The sequence below is a fragment of the Engystomops pustulosus genome, chromosome 2, assembly GCF_040894005.1.
Source record: "Engystomops pustulosus chromosome 2, aEngPut4.maternal, whole genome shotgun sequence".
Lineage (NCBI taxonomy): Eukaryota > Metazoa > Chordata > Amphibia > Anura > Leptodactylidae > Engystomops > Engystomops pustulosus.
In genome coordinates this window covers 176,868,981-176,886,429 of record NC_092412.1, presented here as the reverse complement: position 1 = coordinate 176,886,429, position 17,449 = coordinate 176,868,981, and the positions used below count along the sequence as shown (strand labels likewise).

The window sequence follows — 17,449 nt, the reverse complement described above, 5'->3', positions numbered from 1 at the left end:
ATTGCCTTCAAAAAGGTGACACATGACTCCTCTTTTCAAAATTAGTGGGGATTTAACTTTGAGGCCCAATATATTCATATAAATTCATATAAATATATGAATGGCCCATACAAAAAATATTGTGGTAAATTGTTCCAGATTAAATAAAATCAAAAGACTAGGAGGTACGGTCTCCATCTGGAGAAAACTAGGTTTAATCACCAGAGGCGACAGGGCTTTGGACTATGAGAACTGTCAATCTATAAAATAGCCTGCCTTTGGCACTGGTCGTAGCAGGGATGGCAGAGAGCTTCAAGATGGGCCTAGATGCCTTTTTACACCTAAGTAACATTGATGGTTATATTATCCCCTTAACGACTTGGCCTTTTTTAGTTTTTTCACTTCCATTTTTCACTCCCCACCTTCAAAAATCTATAACTTATTTATTTTTCCACATAAAGAGCTCTGTTATGGCTTATTTTCTGCGTAACAAATTGCACTTCGTAGTGGCGGTATTTAATATTCCATGGCGCGTACTGGGAAGCGGGAAAAAAATTCCAAATGCAGTGAAAATGGTGAAAAAACACATTTGCGACGTTTTCTTGTGGGCTTGGATTTTACAGCTTTCACTGTGTGCCCCAAATGACAGGTCTATTTTATTCTTTGGGTTGCTACGATCACAGGGATACCACATTTGTACAGGTTTTATAATGTTTTCATACATTTAAAAAAATTAAAACCTTCTGTACAAAATTTTTTTTTTGATTTTGCCATCTTCTGGCGCTAATAACTTTTTCATACTTTGGTGTACAGAGCTGTGGGTGGTGTCATTTTTTGCGACTTTTGATGGCGTTTTCATTGCTATCATTGTTAGGACTGTACGACCTTTTGATCACTTTTTATTAATTTTTTTATATTTTCCAAAATGGCAAAAAAATGTCATTTTTGACTTTGGACGCTATTTTCCGTTACGGGGTTAAATGCAGTGAAAAACCGTTATTATATTTTGATAGATTGGACATTTTCGGACGCAGCGGTACCTAATGTGTTTATGATTTTTACTGTTTATTAATATTAATATCAGTTCTAGGGAAAGGGGGGTGATTTGAATTTTTAGGTTTTTTTAATATAATTTTTTTTTTAAACTTTTTTTTACTTTTACTTTAACTATTTTTCAGACTCCCTAGGGTACTTTAACCCTAGGTTGTCTGATCGATCCTACCATATACTGCCATACTGCAATATGGCAGCATATGGGGATTTTACTCCTCATTCATTACAATGTGCTGATAGCACATCGTAATGAATGGGTTAAAACGAGACAGCATCGGGCCTTCGTGAGACCCGATGTTGTCATGGCAACGGATCACCGCTCCCCGTGACGTCATCGGGGAGTGGCGGTCCGCGGCAAGATGGCAGCATTGCCGGGGGCGATCGCCGTGAAAGCACCCGCGATCGGTGCTAGCACCGATCGCGGGTGTTACCGGTAAGCCTTTGCTGCAATATGCAGCAAAGACTTACCGGCTATGGAGAGGGCTCGGCCCGCGAGCCCTCTCCATGCGTCGGGAAGGGGTTATATAGAATTGTTTCCCCTAAATCCCTTCCTCATCGATTCCCTTTCCTTCCTTGGTTGAACTTGATGGACATGTGTCTTTTTTCAACTGTATAAACCAATATGTTTCCACATGTTGTCGGAAACTTGCAACTGTTTTGTTATGAATTATTATTTTTTAAAAAGTTTAAGAAGAAGTGGGACACTGACACACTCTTAACTGGATACAAACTGCATCAGTGTTCATATGACATCAAAACAATTAAAAGGCAGAAGGTTTGAGGTGGAGCTGTAAGAGGACCAGACACAACTTTGCAGAATGCCACACAAATGCCAAATTTGCACATGTTATTATACTATACTTTAGTAACTTATTAAAGGGGTATTCCAGGAATATAAACATCTGATACAAAAATCCATAATGCTATAAATAAATGAATACAACTCAACTCAATGTGAATAGTGCTTAAATAAATTAGTTTTATGATTCACAAAATTGAATGGGCTTTCTAAAGTATGTGTAGTTATATCCAAGATGGCCACCACAGGATACTACAAATCCCATGATCCTTCCGTTCTCAGTAAGAGCTCTTCTTATGCTCTTCTGCCAGTGGTTATCTAGCAGACTGTTTTGCTCTGTTCCCATAGTAATAATGTGTGCAACTGCCATCACTGCACATTACCTGACTGTGATGTATCTCATCAAAACACTTGGACAAACAGGATGCTCTGCAAGCATCAGACTACAGCCAAACATAGTGATGCCCAAGTAGATGCAGGACATGTGATGTGGACATGTGACCAGCAGCCATCTTATGTCCCATGTCTCCTTCACAGGGAAAATAATCAATGCACTGATTAAAGGCCCAGTAGCATTTTAATTCTTAATTGTAGTGTATGTTCCCCAAATTTTTCTGCTAAGGGGAGCAAAATTAAAAAAAACAACAAAACTTGTATTTTAATGAGCCATTTGAATATAAATTATACTTATTCCTAGAATTCCCCTTTAACTTAAAAAAGATGCAAATGTCAACTGTGTGTTTTATATTTTACAGTCATGGCCATAAGTTTTGAGAATGATACAAATGTTAAGTCTACTGCATCAGGTTTTATAATGGCAATTTGCATATACTCCAGAATGTTATAATGAGTGATCAACTTAACAGCAACTAATTGCAAAGTCAATATTTGCCTAGAAAATTAACTTTTTCCCCCAAAACACATTTCAACTTCATGGCTAGCCTGCCTTAAAAGGAGCAGCTAACATCGTCTCAGTTATTGCTCCGTTAAAACAGGTGTGGGTGTTGATGAGGACAGGGCTGGAGATCAATCTGTCATGATTAAGTAAGAATCACACCACTGGACACTTTAAAAGGAGGCTGGGGCTTGGCATCATTGTTTCTCTTCTGTTAACCATGGTTATCTCTAAAGAAACAAGTGCAGTCATCATTGCACTGCACAAAACTGGCCTAACAGGGAAGAGTATCACAGCTAGAAAGATTGCACCTCAGTCAACAATCTATCGCATCATCAAGGAATTCAAGGAGAGAGGTTCCATTGTTGCCAAAACAGCTCCAGGGCGCCCAAGAAGGACCAGCAAGCGCCAGGACTGTCTCTTAGAAGTGTTTCAGCTTCAGGATCAGGTTACCAGCAGTGCAGAGCTTCAACAGGAATGGCAGCAGGCAGGTGTTAGTGCATCTGCTCGCACTGTGAGGCGGAGACTCTTGGAGCAAGGCCTGGTGTCAAGGAGGGCAGCAAAGAAGCCACTTCTCTCCAGAAAAAAAATCAGGGATGAACTGATATTCTGCAAAAGGTACAGGGAGTGGACTGCTGAGGACTGGGTTAAAGTAATTTTCTCTGATGAATCCCCTTTCCGATTGTTTGGAAAATCTGGAAAACAGCTTGTTCGGAGAAGACAAGGTGAGTGATACCACCAGTCTTGTCTCATGCCAACTGTAAAGCATCCTGCAACCATTCAGGTGTGGGGTTGCTTCTCAGCCAAGGGAATCGGCTCTCTCACAGGCTTGCCTGAAAACACATCCATGAATAAAGAATGGTACCAGAATGTTCTCCAAGAGCAACTTCTCCCAACCGTCCAAGAGCAGTTTGGTGATCAACAATGCCTTTTCCAGCATGATGGAGCACATTGCCATAAAGCAAAGGTGATAACTAAATGGCTCAGGGAACAAAACATAGAGATTTTCGGTCCATGGCCTGGAAACTCCCCAGATCTTAATCCCATTGAGAACTTGTGGCCAATAATCAAGAGACGGGTGGACAAACAAAAACCAACAAATTGTGACTAAATGCAAGCACTGATTGTGCAAGAATGGACTGCTATCAGTCAGGATTTGGTCCAGAAGTTGATTGAGAGCTGCCAGGGAGAATTGCAGAGGTCCTGAAGAAGAAGGGTCAACACTGCAAATATTGACTGGCTGCATTAACTCATTCTAACTGTCAATAAAAGGTTTTGTTATTGATAATATAATTGCACTTGTATTTCTGAATGTAATAAAAACATCTGACAAACACACATTAAAAACCAGAGGGCAACAGATCATGTGAAAATATAATATTTGTGTCATTCTCAAAACTTATGGCCATGACTGTATACAACCACCCCATATATGTAACAGATGTAGGACTGCTGTGGTATTTAAATAGGTATTTTTAGATTATTCTAGTGTCTGACTACCGGACCGTATGTAAGATTGTTGGAAATGGAACAACCTCTCCATTAATTCAGGGACAATGTAAATGTCCACTAATATTCTCTAATATTGCATGGATACCTTCTTCAATGCTGGTGTATAAGAATCAGCACATGTGTATGCAATTAAAATTTTCAGCTTCACACAAAGTTAGCTTCAGCTTTCAAAATTAATTTTTTTATATAATAAAAATGTATTCACCGATCACACAGCAGTTAACAAATTTTGCCCATTTCCAGTGTATTCTAAACGTTATAGTGGAATCTCTCAAACTGCATGTAGCAACTACATTGGGACTTCTCTTGCAGGTAGACATATTGGGTGGTGTTGGTATTTTTGCATTTACTCTTCTCTCTGACAGTGTCGGGAAATTCTCACGTCTGTCTAAATTTGCGGCCAGATAAAGCAAAGCACAAAGTTTTCCGCTGTATTGCATTGTTTAAATGCAAGACATTGGGTGCTGGTTACAGATTGCATACATTTCTATGTTTTAGATACCTGCAAGTAATCTGTCCTATCTGTATTAAGCTGGCACTTGATGCCAATTTCCTTAATTATCTGACAAACCCTATATAACTTATGTTAACAAAATGTGTTAACGTGATGTTAACGCATGCACAATGCAATGTGCAAACACAGCTCTTCAGCTGTTGTAATGCGTTTTTAAACACATGCGTTAAATGTCTAATGAAGTTAGTGAAAGGTGGTAGAGGAAGTGTAGAGGAATTGCCGAAAATTTACTTTAATACTCCCTTTTAGCACATTATATACCCGTTTCATTTATAATCCTCTAAACAGGGAAAAGTTCAACATCAGATGTCTCAGCCAACAGCTCCAGAGTTAGTTCATATTTTGATGGACATCCTGCCCAAGGTAAGGATTATAGAATTTTTATATTATTGCATCAATATATAAAACATAATATACATTAAATACTCTGCTGCATTACAGATCCTATCCAAATGTCCAGGGAAGAACACTGCAAGCTCTGCACTGCCGCCTTTTCTTACACAAAGAGCAATAATGCTTCTGAGCTCATGTGTAACAGATAAAGAAATGAAATTGTGGGAGAGCTTAGGGGATTCATGGCGAACAACAAGGTAATAATAATAGTAGTGTTATGAGGCAGTTGATAGCTCACAAATTACCATAATACGCAGAACACAAGGAATGAGGCATTTAAGAATGGAGAGAAATCTTCAAAGGCACTGCTCTCATATGAATCTGGGTCTATTTGGGGCATGTATCCAGTGCATTTTGGTTCGGAACTCAGACCTTGATTAGGAGATGAAGGACAGCTTATTGGAAAAAATACATTGGGGCTTATTTACTAAGGGACTGTAGATCGCACTTTCGTTGGATTCTCGAAGTTTTTGGAATTTGCACGGCTGTGACAGGTATTTAACTGGGGATTGTGTCACACTCAATCGAATTGTGGCGGAACTGCGCTGGCTTTAATGCGACAGAAATCAAGGGGCGGCCGTCAGAAGATCTGATTAGGACTGAGCACGGGATTTAAGATTCAAATTGTGTCGCAAGACAATGCACTTGCATGCAGCAGGAAGAAGGTGAACACCGACGGACCTAACCGGGGAAGCGACACATGCAGGATATCAAGCGCACAATCTTAGTGAATCGCGGCAGAATGCAATTCTGGCCGGACAATGCACTTTCGTGGAACACGGGTAAGTAAATGTGCCCCATTGTGTAAATGCCCCACTTAAACCTAATTTTATACAAGAGTTTTCAGTCCATCTTTGTGTGACTCATTCCTTTACTTCATCGATTGAACATATCTCCTGGGGAGCATCATTCTCTATTGACAGACGAGAATGACTGCATCTCCTACTTCTCTTGATTAATATATTCGCCTAAGGCCCCTTTCACGCGCGTGCTCTGTGCATGCTTTTGACGTGCCGAACTTGCATTGCACTCTGACCCATTGTAATTAATGGGTCTTTTCAGACTTGCATTCTTTTTCACGCACATACGTAGGTTTTTTTAACGCGCGTTTAAATCTCAGCATGCTCTACTTTTGCAAGCCAGGTGCGTGAAAAACACATTGAAATTGCATTGAAAACATGCGTGAAAAACTGAGACACTGACCAAGCCCTGATCGCACCATGATCAGACTCTGACGTGATCTGCAACGCAAGTGTGAAAGGGGCCTAAATCTGCAACAAAGTGAGAAGCAATCTGTTAAAACCTATGTCTTTTGTTCCAACTTGCCAACAATGCTACACTTGAATTGTTCTCCAACCTTTCCTCTCTATTGTGGCTAACCACTTGTAACAGTGGTAAACTGTAAACAGCTGGGGATCCACTTCCCAGCATCTTTTACCTAAGCAGAACACAAAGACTTGATCATAAGATAAATGATTTCTGTAAGTTTTTAGGTACCAAAAAAGGAAAGTTTTAAAAAATGCTATTTTATTTGTTCCTCCATAACTGTTGAACATATTTACTATAAAGAGTAGTCTAGTGATGATATCTATATTAAACGAAACATTCTGAGGCCCTCTCCCATAAGAGAACCCGACCTCCTGAATTCTGGACACGAAAAGTAACAAAATAGGGCATTTACTACAGGTTGACCGTTATTTGCAACATTTTTTTTTTCCACTACTCACTACAATTTTTGAAAAGTGGTTTTGGTTAGAAAGGGACTTTATTTACATGTCCTGACCTTCAGGTATGTCTCTTGCCTTGGTCACCACATGAATCCAGTAATTAATACTGGTTATAGCCTTCCAAACCCTTTAGAAAGGGGCTTCTCTTCAGTTAGAGGGGAGAGGGGGCACAGACTAGTGGGCTGCTTGTGTGCTTATAATGCCAGATTGGTAACCTGATCAAAATATCGTATCAAATGTGAGGTCAGCAAAAAAGTTATTAATCGTAAATAAAGTGCTGCCATTTTCCTTTTTACTATTTTGGATGGACTTTTGTCTCAGTTCTGGCCTGCTTCTTTCTATTTTTGTATATATTGACAGAAAACTTGTAACAACACTCCAATAGTAGATTCACCGGAAGGGTTCCAACCCCTGGTTGTCCATTAGGAAATCCAGGCACACTTTAAATGAATTATACAAAAATGTTATTGTTTATGCGCAAAGTAAAATTTCTGTGCATCGTTTCAGCAATATCTCACCTTTGTCAAGCACTATAAAAAGATCATACAAATAATTAATTACAATCATGAAGTGAACATCAATATCACTGACTTGTCACATGGTATGAAATAATGAAATATAGTTTAAAGTAATAACCGTAGCAGCTGTAGTGGCTGCTACGAGGCCCGCACTGCACGGGGACCCGGCATGGATGATGGAACAAAAATTTGTCATTGCTGTTCTCCTGGGCATGTCTCTTCTGCCTGTACACCCGTCCACCTGCTGACATAGATAACCGCATGCCCACCCACCTGCTGCCACATCCACCTGCCAGAACAGAAGTACCTTAATATCTTAATGCAAGTACCTTAATATCTTAATATGTATTGTATGTGTATTTGTGTGTGTGTATATATATATATATATATATAATAAATATAAATATATATAATGGAGAGTCCAAAGCAGCACAGCTGAAAATGGGTGCAATAGCTGATGATTCCTTGGTGGTAAATCCCAAATATAGAGAGTGAAGAGGGAAAACTCCAAGGTGTGTTGAAAGGGGAATAAGGCGTTTAATGGAATAAAGGTTCACCCCTTTCAACACACTGTGGAGTGCTGCCTCTTCACACTCACTCTCTCTCTCTATAATATATATATATATATATATATATATATATATATATATATATATATATTCTGATGTATGTGTGTTCATGTATATGCTGTGTGATTGTGTATGTAATGTATATGCTGTATATACTTTATGTGTGCATTTGCTGTATGTGTGTGTATATGTTGTACATACTTTATACTATATGTAGGTATATAATGTATGTATACAGTATTTACTGTATGAGTTTTTAAATACTGTATGTATTAGTGTATATTTGAGTACACAAATATGTGCGTATGAGTGTATACATGTATATATGTGTATATAAGTGTATAAAATTGTGTATATATAAGTGCATAAATGTGTGCATATGAGTATATACATGTACGTACTGTATGTGTATATAAATGTGTGTACATACGAGTGTATAAATGTGTGTGAGGCCATGCCCAACAGGAGTAGCAGCCATTCAGGAGAAGGAGGTGTGTGTGGCCAATCAGAAAGGGAAGGGGGTGCATGTTAGCGGACAATCAGGAGAAGGGGGTGTGTGCATATGTGTGTGTTTATGTGTGGGATTGCTCTGTCTCACTGTGATTTTGCTGGCCAGTTCGATTAGATCGTAGTCTAACTTTGCATCTAAGGACATTAAAAAGTGATTTATCTGACTACTCAGTATATGAAATGTGTCTGATGGACATTGCCTGTGGTGGAGTAAGGATATGTGGATGAGGTAAGTACTTATATATATATATATATATATATATATATACATATATATATATATATGTGTGTGTGAAGTCTGAGTATTTATTTAAATTGATTTAAATCCATGGATGTATAAATGGACTCCTATTTATACATGTATGCTTGGTTCAGTGTAGCATGCATGAGATCTGAATAGGTAGAAAGGCTGAGCCCTCTCCTTACAATGGTTGGCATTTGCTGCATATTTCAGCAAACACCCATCGGTAACACCTGTGGTTGTTGTTGGCCAGCAGTCAGTGTTAACCACTTTAATACACCCAGCACAGCTGCCGGAGGCATTTAAATTCAGTGGGCATGGCCATCTTGGATTTAATCGCTGCCTGCCGTGGTGTCATCGGGGGGCAGCGATCAGTTACCATGACAGCCTCGGGTCTTCCTAAGACCAAAGGCTTAATGTATGAGGAGGAAAATCCCCATATACTGCCGTACTATAGTATGGCAGCATATGGTCGGATCAATCAGACAACCTAGAGTTAAAGTATCCTAGGGGGTCTGAAAACCGGTAAAAAATAAAAAAAGTTTTAAAAAATTATATTAAAAAGTCCTAAAAATTCAAATCACCCCCTTTCCCTTGAAGTCTAATAAATATAAATAAACAGTAAAAATAATAAACATGTTATGAATCGCTGCGTCCCCGAATGTCCAATTTATCAAAAAATAGTTTTCCCCAGGATTTAACCTCGTAACGGAAAATACAAAAATACCACTTTTTTGCCATTTTGAAAAATAAAAAAAATATTACATAAAGTGATCAAAAAGCCATACAGTCCTAAAAATGGTAGCATTGAAGACGTTATCAAAAGTCACAAAAAATGACACCACCCACAGCTCCATACATGAAAGTTTGAAAAAGTTATTAGCACCAGAACATGGCAAAATTAAGAACTCAAATTTAAGGTAGGAGTAAAAAATGGAAACACAAAAATGAAAAAGGGCCTCAGCATTAAGGCGTTAAAAAAAGAAAAATCACAGATGAAATAGTCATGTATGCCATACTAAATAATTCCATAGTTCTGCTACTATCACAAAGCAAAGGAAGCCCCATGCCTCAATCTGAAAATTGCCTTGTTAGATTAGATTACTGCATGGTAAAAAATGAATTAGATTAGATTACTGCATGGTAAAAAAATGAAGATCTTTTTTGTACAAATGCTATGCAATGTTTTGACCCACAGGAGCTTTTTTCTAGGATCTGTTATAGAAAGTTCCTTCTAAGGCTGAAATAATACAGTGTTCTGTACAATGGGACAATAAAAATGTAGTCATCTATGGAATGTTGATGTCATCAATTTTTGGTGCTTTTTTTTCTCCATCAGATTATACTTATCAACAATATAGTTATAGGACACTGTTGTGTAACATTATGAGGCTTCTTCTCACAAGAACTTACAATCTAAACCTACATTCACACGACCGTTGGGTATATACGTCCCCCATAGGCCGGCAATGGACGCACGGAGTGATACGGTGCGGCACTGTACTGCTCCATACATGGGGAAAAGATAGGACATTTCCTATCTCTCCCTGTGTTGCAGCGCCATGCACCATGCATTGGTATGGAGAGGGGAGGGGTCATCCCTCCTTCACTCCATCGGGCATATATGTTTGTGTGAATGTGGCCTAATGTGATCAAAATATTTTTATTAAACCAATAAATGTAAAGAGAAGCAAAAAAAAATAACCTGACCAAAGACAAAATAATAATTAAATATGACTTTTAGTTGTCTCACTATTATTTATGTACATTATAGAGAAGACTGGCCCGATGGAAAGAATTTTCCCACATACATACCAACATTCTCTGATGGGTGGATGCCTCCAGAAGCTACATCCAGTAATGGCCAGCCAGAGGTATGCAGATTTGTAATATTTCTACATGTATATAATTCAATATAAACATTTTCTAATATTTTTAAGTCAGTCTTTAAAAAGACAAAAATGAAGAGTACACACGGTCTTTGTGGTTAAATATTAATAATAATCTTTATATGGGGCCATCATATTCTGTAGTGCTTTACAGATTATGGGAAACATATACAAGTAAAACATTAAGACGCTCTGTAAGACATTACAGAGTAATAACTTTGTCTTATGAAATAATAGGAATGAGAGCCCTGCTTGAACCAGTCATCGGCTGCCATCTTATATACAGAGTCCAAAGTTAACAGGACTGCAAAGCAGCCTCTAACTTGGTACCTGGTGTATGCCGGATTGCAGATGGGAAGAGGACACAGAATGAGTTGGTTAAAGTTGCATGCAGTTAGGGAAAGTGATAGGCTTTTCTAAAGAGATGTGTTATAAGAGCATGTATGAAGTTTTGGAGATTGGGTATTAGTCTGATAGACCGGGGTAGGACATTCCAGAGAACTGGTGCAGCTCAAGAGAAGTCCTGGAAACATGCATGGGAGGTTCAAAGAAGAGAAGAGGATAATCTAAGATCACTGGCAGATCTATAAGAACAAGTTGGGCAATAGACTGAGATAAGAAAGGAGAGCTTTGTGGATGAGGGTGATTCATTTAACAGGTTCACGACCGCCCACCGTGTATTCACGGCAGTCGGGTTCCGGTGCATGGAGAGGGCTCACGGGCTGAGACCTCTCCATATCCAGTAAGTCTTTGCTGCATATTGCCAGCACCGATCGCGGGTGTTTTCTTGCTGTTCGCCGCCGGCAAAGATCCATCGCCATGGTAGCCTCTGGTCTTCCAAAGACCCGAGGCTACTTTGTTTTAACCCATTCATTACAATGTGCTATCAGCACATTGTAATGAATGAGGAGTAAAATCCCCATATACTGCCATACTGTAGTATGGAAGTATAGGGTAGGATCAATCAGACAACCTAGGGTTAAAGTACCCTAGGGAGTCTGAAAAATAGTAAAAATAAAAATTAAAAAAAGGTTAAAAAAAATTATAATAAAAAACCCTAAAAATTCTAATCACCCCCCTTTCCCTAGAACTGATATAAATATAAATAGTAAAAATCTCTTGCTCGCTCGCAATAAAGTTTATTGAACCATAAATAGTAAAAATCATAAACACATTAGGTATCGCCGCGTCCAAAAATGCCAGATCGCTAAAAATATAATAACGTTTTTTCACAGCGTTTAACCCCGTAAAGCCTTTCACCCCGTAAAGCCTAAAAATAATATGATTAAAAACATCATCAAAAGTCGCAAAAATTGACATCACCCACAGCTCCGTACAATGGTGTATGAAAAAGTTATTAGTGCAAGAAGACGGCAAAATAAAAAAAAAAATTTGTACATGAGGTTTTAATTTCTGTAAATGTATAAAAAACATTATAAAACCTATACAAATTTGGTATCCCCGTAATAGTATTGACCCAAAGAATAAAGTAGACATGTCATTTGGGGCGTATAGTGAATGCCGTAAAATCCAAGCCCACAAGAAAACGAGCAAATGCGTTTTTTCACCATTTTCACTGCATTTGGAATTTCTTTTCCCTGCTTTCCACTACACAGCAGGGAATATTCAATGCCACCACTATGAAGTGCAATTTGTTACGCAGAAAACAAGCCATCACACAGCTCTTTACATTCAAAAATAAAAAAGTTATAGATTTTTGAAGGTGGAGAGTGAAAAATGGAAATGAAAAAACAGGAAAGGGCCTGGTCCTGAACCGGTTAAACTGTATTCGGAAGGATATGCGCAACCAATGCAGTGACTGACATAGACTGGAGGAATCCGTGTAGCGTTTGGTCTGAAAAACAAGCCTGGCTGCTGCGTTAATAATAGATTCTAGAAGAGAGCGTTTAGTAAGTGGAAGATATATTAGTAGGGTGTTACAGTGGTCAAGACGAGAGTGAATCAGAGCGACAGTGTTTTAAAGTGTTTTAAAGGTTTCAATTGTAAGAAATAAGCCAATTTTAGAAATGTTTTTAAGGTGCATGCTGCAAGAGCGAGCAACAGATTGAATATTGCTTCAGGGTAATGGTGACCTCAAAGACAGAATTGGAGAGGACAGGGTTAGTAGAAGGTAGAAAGACAAGAAGATCCGTTTTGGAAAGATTCAATTTCAAGAAGAGAGAGGACATGATGTTAGACACAGAAGAGAGAGAATAACTGGTGGTCCATAGTAAGGCAGGGTTGTTATTATGTGCAAATGTATACAGTTGGGTATAATAAGCATTAAGGTCATACTGAAAACCGTATCTACTGATGGTTTGTCCAATGGGGGCAGTATAGAGGGAAAAAAGAAGAGGACCTAGGCCGGAGCCTTGAGGAACCCCAAAGAGGAGGAGAGAGGTCCAGAGAAGGAGTCACTGAAGGTGCGCTCAAAGATATAGGAAGAAAACCAAGAGAGTGTAGTGTCATTCAGGCCAATGGAGGGAAGCATCTTGAGGAGGAGCAGTTGGTCCACAATATCAAACGTTGCCGAAAGATCCAGAACAATGAGAAGAAAATCATGCCTTTTGGATTAAGCAGCGAGGAGATCACTGGAGACTTTAGAAATAGTATGTACCATATGGCTAAGAGCATCATAACACCATGAAGGGTAGGTTTCACTTTCAGGTTTTGAAGGCAAAATAAGAAATGGATTGTAAACCAAGCAAGTTTTAGTACATTATGTTCCTGTTATGCTGCTGTAAGGGAATGGAATGGACTGGAAGGACAGACAAGGACAGTGAGCCCTAAGGCCTAAACCCCCTTCCCTACTGCCCCTGGTAGACGTTCTCTTCCTGCACCAAAGTGCAGAGACAAAGGGGGAAATTTATCATAAGTGCCTGAAAGCAGAACTGCTCTAGTTGTCCATGGCAACCAATAAGAGCTCAGCTTTCCTTTTCACACAGCGGTTTATAAAATGAAAGCCGACCTCTGATTGGTTTCCATGGGCAACTAGAATAGTTTTACCTTGGACACTTCTGATAAATCTCCCCCTTTTGATAATACAAACATAAAAGAGAAGTCAATAAATATAGGTCAGAGCAAAGAGAACAGTGCAGTACAAGATTCTGTCTGTAAGCAATGTTTACAGTAGCAAGTATATCAGCCCATCCACAGTCATACTTTTCGGACAGAGGGTGGTGTCAAACCCTAAACTAGCACAGATTATACAGTATATCAAGTATTACAGATCCACAGGAAAATAAGTGGGCTTTGGTTGTAGTTTGGGCACTCTGTCTCCAAAGGTTTGCCATCACTGTGCTAGGAGGACCAAGGGGCATGTTTATTGCAGACGAAGCAGCAAGTTTTCTGCCCCCTTGAAATCAAGCATCTAATTTTCATGTAGGATAAATGTTTTTTTCAAGATAAAGTCATTATTGTATTACATTTATAAGGACACTGTATAATGGAATATTAAATGCAAAGGTTCCCTTTTGCTCCATGCTTATGCAAAGATTTGAAGACTTGTTCAGACAACCTGCTATGATTAAAGAAATTGGTTATCTATTGTGTGTTTTATTTTTTTTTTCAAGATTGTCCAGATTCAACAAAGCAGAAAAACACCACCTGCTAACAGGTACATAAAAAACTAGTATACTACAGTATAATAAATGTAACCCCTTATTACTGACGCTTGTTTTCAGCTTAATGACCAGACTCTATTTTACAAATCTCATTTTGGATGATAACTTTGGAACACTTTAATTAACCAAGGTGATTTTGATCATGTTTTTTCATGACACATTGAACTTTATGTTAGTAAAAAAAAAAAGATGTGAATGATTCATTTTAGAAAGTAAATGTGGTGAAATTAAAAAAGAAGCTTTTTTAACCCCTTAAGGATGTATCCAATCTGTACATTAAGGCTCAGCCCTTTGTTTAAAAAAATCTGACCAGTGTCTCTTGAAGGCACGTGTCCTATCCCTGTAATTTGAGACTGTTTTCTTGTGAGACATAGTTTATGTTAGTAGTATAATTTCACTTATCAGTTAGTTTTTTTTTTTGGGGGGGGGGGTAAAAATTCAATAATTTAGTTTAAAAAAAATGTAAAAAAATTACAATTTTCAAAGTTATAAAGTTTCTACATTTTAGATAAAAAGTCATACCACAATTTTTTTTGTAGAAACCTTGTGCCATTTGTCTTTTGTATTTCCATAATTTGATTTTGTTTAGTTTTTTTAGGGATGTTAGAAGGTTTATAGTTTTAGTAGCAAGTTCTTAGGTTTTCAAGAGATTTGAAAAATGCTAAATTTTTGTTGACCAATTTAGTTTGGAAGTGCCCTATAAAGGCTTATGTACTACAAACCCCCACAAGTAACACCATTTTATGAACTTAACATCTAAAACTATTCAATTCAACCTTTGGGAAGTCTGTTAATACTTTAATCTCAGGAATCAAAATCAAGAAACAAAAATGGATTGGAAATTTTTACATTAAATTTTATCTGGGTTGAGGGTGAGCATTTTAACCCCCAACATGCTGGCAAAAATGTAATAAAAAGTAAATGGTGCAGTGTAAAAATTAGCATTTTTTCTCAAATATGCCATGTTAGTGCCAATGTATTTTGCCCAATACATGCCACTAGAGACAAATACATCAAAAATCATTATGCGTGTTGTCCCGGGCAGGGCATTACCCCATTTGTGGCAATAATCTACAGGAGGGGCACACGGCAGGACTCAGAAGGAATGGTGCAGCATTCGGCATGAGCTGTGAATAAAACACATATCCAAGGAGGTGTGATAAACCCTAAAACAGTCCTTCATACATAATCCAGGTTTATCAGGGCACATGTCACACTGGTAAATGGTTTGCCTCCTTATACCCCTTTTGGAACACACCCTGCACCTTTTTTTAACATTATATGAAGTTTATTGAACCAAATCAAAGGGAGATACCGTATATACTCGAGTATAATCCGACCCGAGTATAAGCCGAGACCCCTAATTTTACCACCAAAAACTGGGAAAAACTACTGACTCGAGTATAAGCCGAGGGTGGGAAATGCATTGGTCAAACCCCCCCAGTAGTATACAGCCTTCTAGCCCCCAGTAGTATACAGCCTGCCAGCCCCCAGTAGTATACAGCCTGCCAGCCCCCAGAAAAATACAGCAGCCCCTAGTAGTATACAGCAGCCCCCATGTAGTATACAGCAAGCCCCTAGTAGTATACAGCAAGCCCCCATGTAGTATACAGCAAGCCCCTAGTAGTATACAGCAGCCCCATGTAGTATACAGCAAGCCCCTAGTAGTATACAGCAGCCCCTAGTAGTATACAGCAGCCCCCCTGTAGTATACAGCAGCCCCCTTGTAGTATACAGCAGCCCCTAGAAGTATACAGCAGCCCCCAGTAGTATACAGCAGCCCCCCTGTAGTATACAGCAGCCCCCATGTAGTATACAGCAGCCCCTAGTAGTATACAGCCTGCCCCTAGTAGTATACAGCCTGCCCCTAGTAGTATACAGCCTGCAACCATGGCCCTTAAAAAAATAAACTTAAATACTCACCCTCCGATGTCAGCGCGGCTCCCCGATGTCGGCGCGACTTACCGATGTCCCCGATGTCAGTGCGTCCCGTCTTCTTTCTTCTCCGCGGCTCCTCTTCACTCTTCCCGCGCCCATGTTTTCTTCTAGCAGGCGCATACTATGTCGCGGCCGCTGCTGACGTCATAGTATGCGCGGCCATGAAGAAAACATGCCCGCGTCGATGATAGAAGAAAGAAGAGAGAAGAGGAGCCGCGGAGAAGAAAGAAGACGGGACGCGCTGACATCGGGGACATCGTTAAGTCGCGCCGACATCGGGGAGCCGCGCTGACATCAGAGGGTGAGTATTTAATTTAATTTTTTTAATTGGGTAATTTTTGGGGGGTAATAGACTCGTGTATAAGCCGAGGGGACGTTTTTCAGCACATTTTTTATACACGAGTATATACGGTAGGTTACATATCAATAAAGCATTTGAATGTACATACAATAATTGGAATGCAGGAGATGACATATAAGTTAGTATCAAGGGATGTGAGATAAATTCACATAACTTCTCCGGGGATATCTCTCTTTATAATCATGAAAGAGAACAGGTGGCAAGTCAAAGTATTAGCAATGAGAATGAGAAAGTACTGCCCTGGTACAATACATGTTGTGGCCTTGCTTCCAGTAGTACTAGCAATCCCGCATTCCGGTTCTCCAAAAATAAAATGCTTGACTACCACCTCTTGAAACTGCAGGAAAGTTCTCCTCTGGCCTGCACATCAACATAACATGTATGCATTATGCAGCGCTATCTGCATGATAAATGCATAACACACAATACTGAGTCACTGCATAGTGCTCGGCTGTCATGCCCTCTAAGTTATTCCCCTAGCAGCTACTTCAGGAGACCTCTCTGATTCCTTCAAACAGTGCCTCATGCCGCAGTATTTCTGAAAGCGAGGCTCTTGAACAGGGTATTGCAAAATATTATGGATGGCTTCAAAGCACATCCTGCTCATCGCCATGTGAAACTCTGGGGTGTGGTACAGTATGTCTGTGCTCCAATAGTCCTTGATTTTGGGCTTTCCTACCAGTCCGATAAGAAGTACTATGCCCTAATATTTCTCAATCTCTGCTGCAGTGACAGGCTTCCACCTGTGAAGTCACTTTGGGATGACGAGGTGGACAAATAAAATGAACACTCTGAATAAATAAAATGAACAGGCTGAAACTGTTTTCAGATGCCATTTGGCAATTGGAGAGCCCCTGGAATACTAGAACAATGGAAACTGCAAAGAAGTGACCCAAAATTCAGAAATACCACTACAAGAAATTTATTA

The 17,449-nt window shown here is 39.2% G+C and overlaps 1 protein-coding gene across 3 annotated transcripts in view; it reads left to right on the top strand.

The window, feature by feature from the left end:
* EPS8L3 (EPS8 signaling adaptor L3) overlaps positions 1-17,449 on the top strand; it is a 108,912-nt gene that overhangs the window by 74,271 nt on the left and 17,192 nt on the right. For all 3 annotated transcript variants that reach the window (XR_011853287.1, XM_072137394.1, XM_072137393.1), the window contains exons 12-15: positions 5,041-5,115; positions 5,194-5,342; positions 10,485-10,584; positions 14,172-14,215. Coding sequence is in view for 2 of the 3 variants with exons in the window: in XM_072137394.1 (XP_071993495.1) it covers positions 5,041-5,115; positions 5,194-5,342; positions 10,485-10,584; positions 14,172-14,215 (368 nt within the window). In the remaining variant the exon portion in view is untranslated. The remainder of the gene's footprint in view (positions 1-5,040; positions 5,116-5,193; positions 5,343-10,484; positions 10,585-14,171; positions 14,216-17,449) is intronic.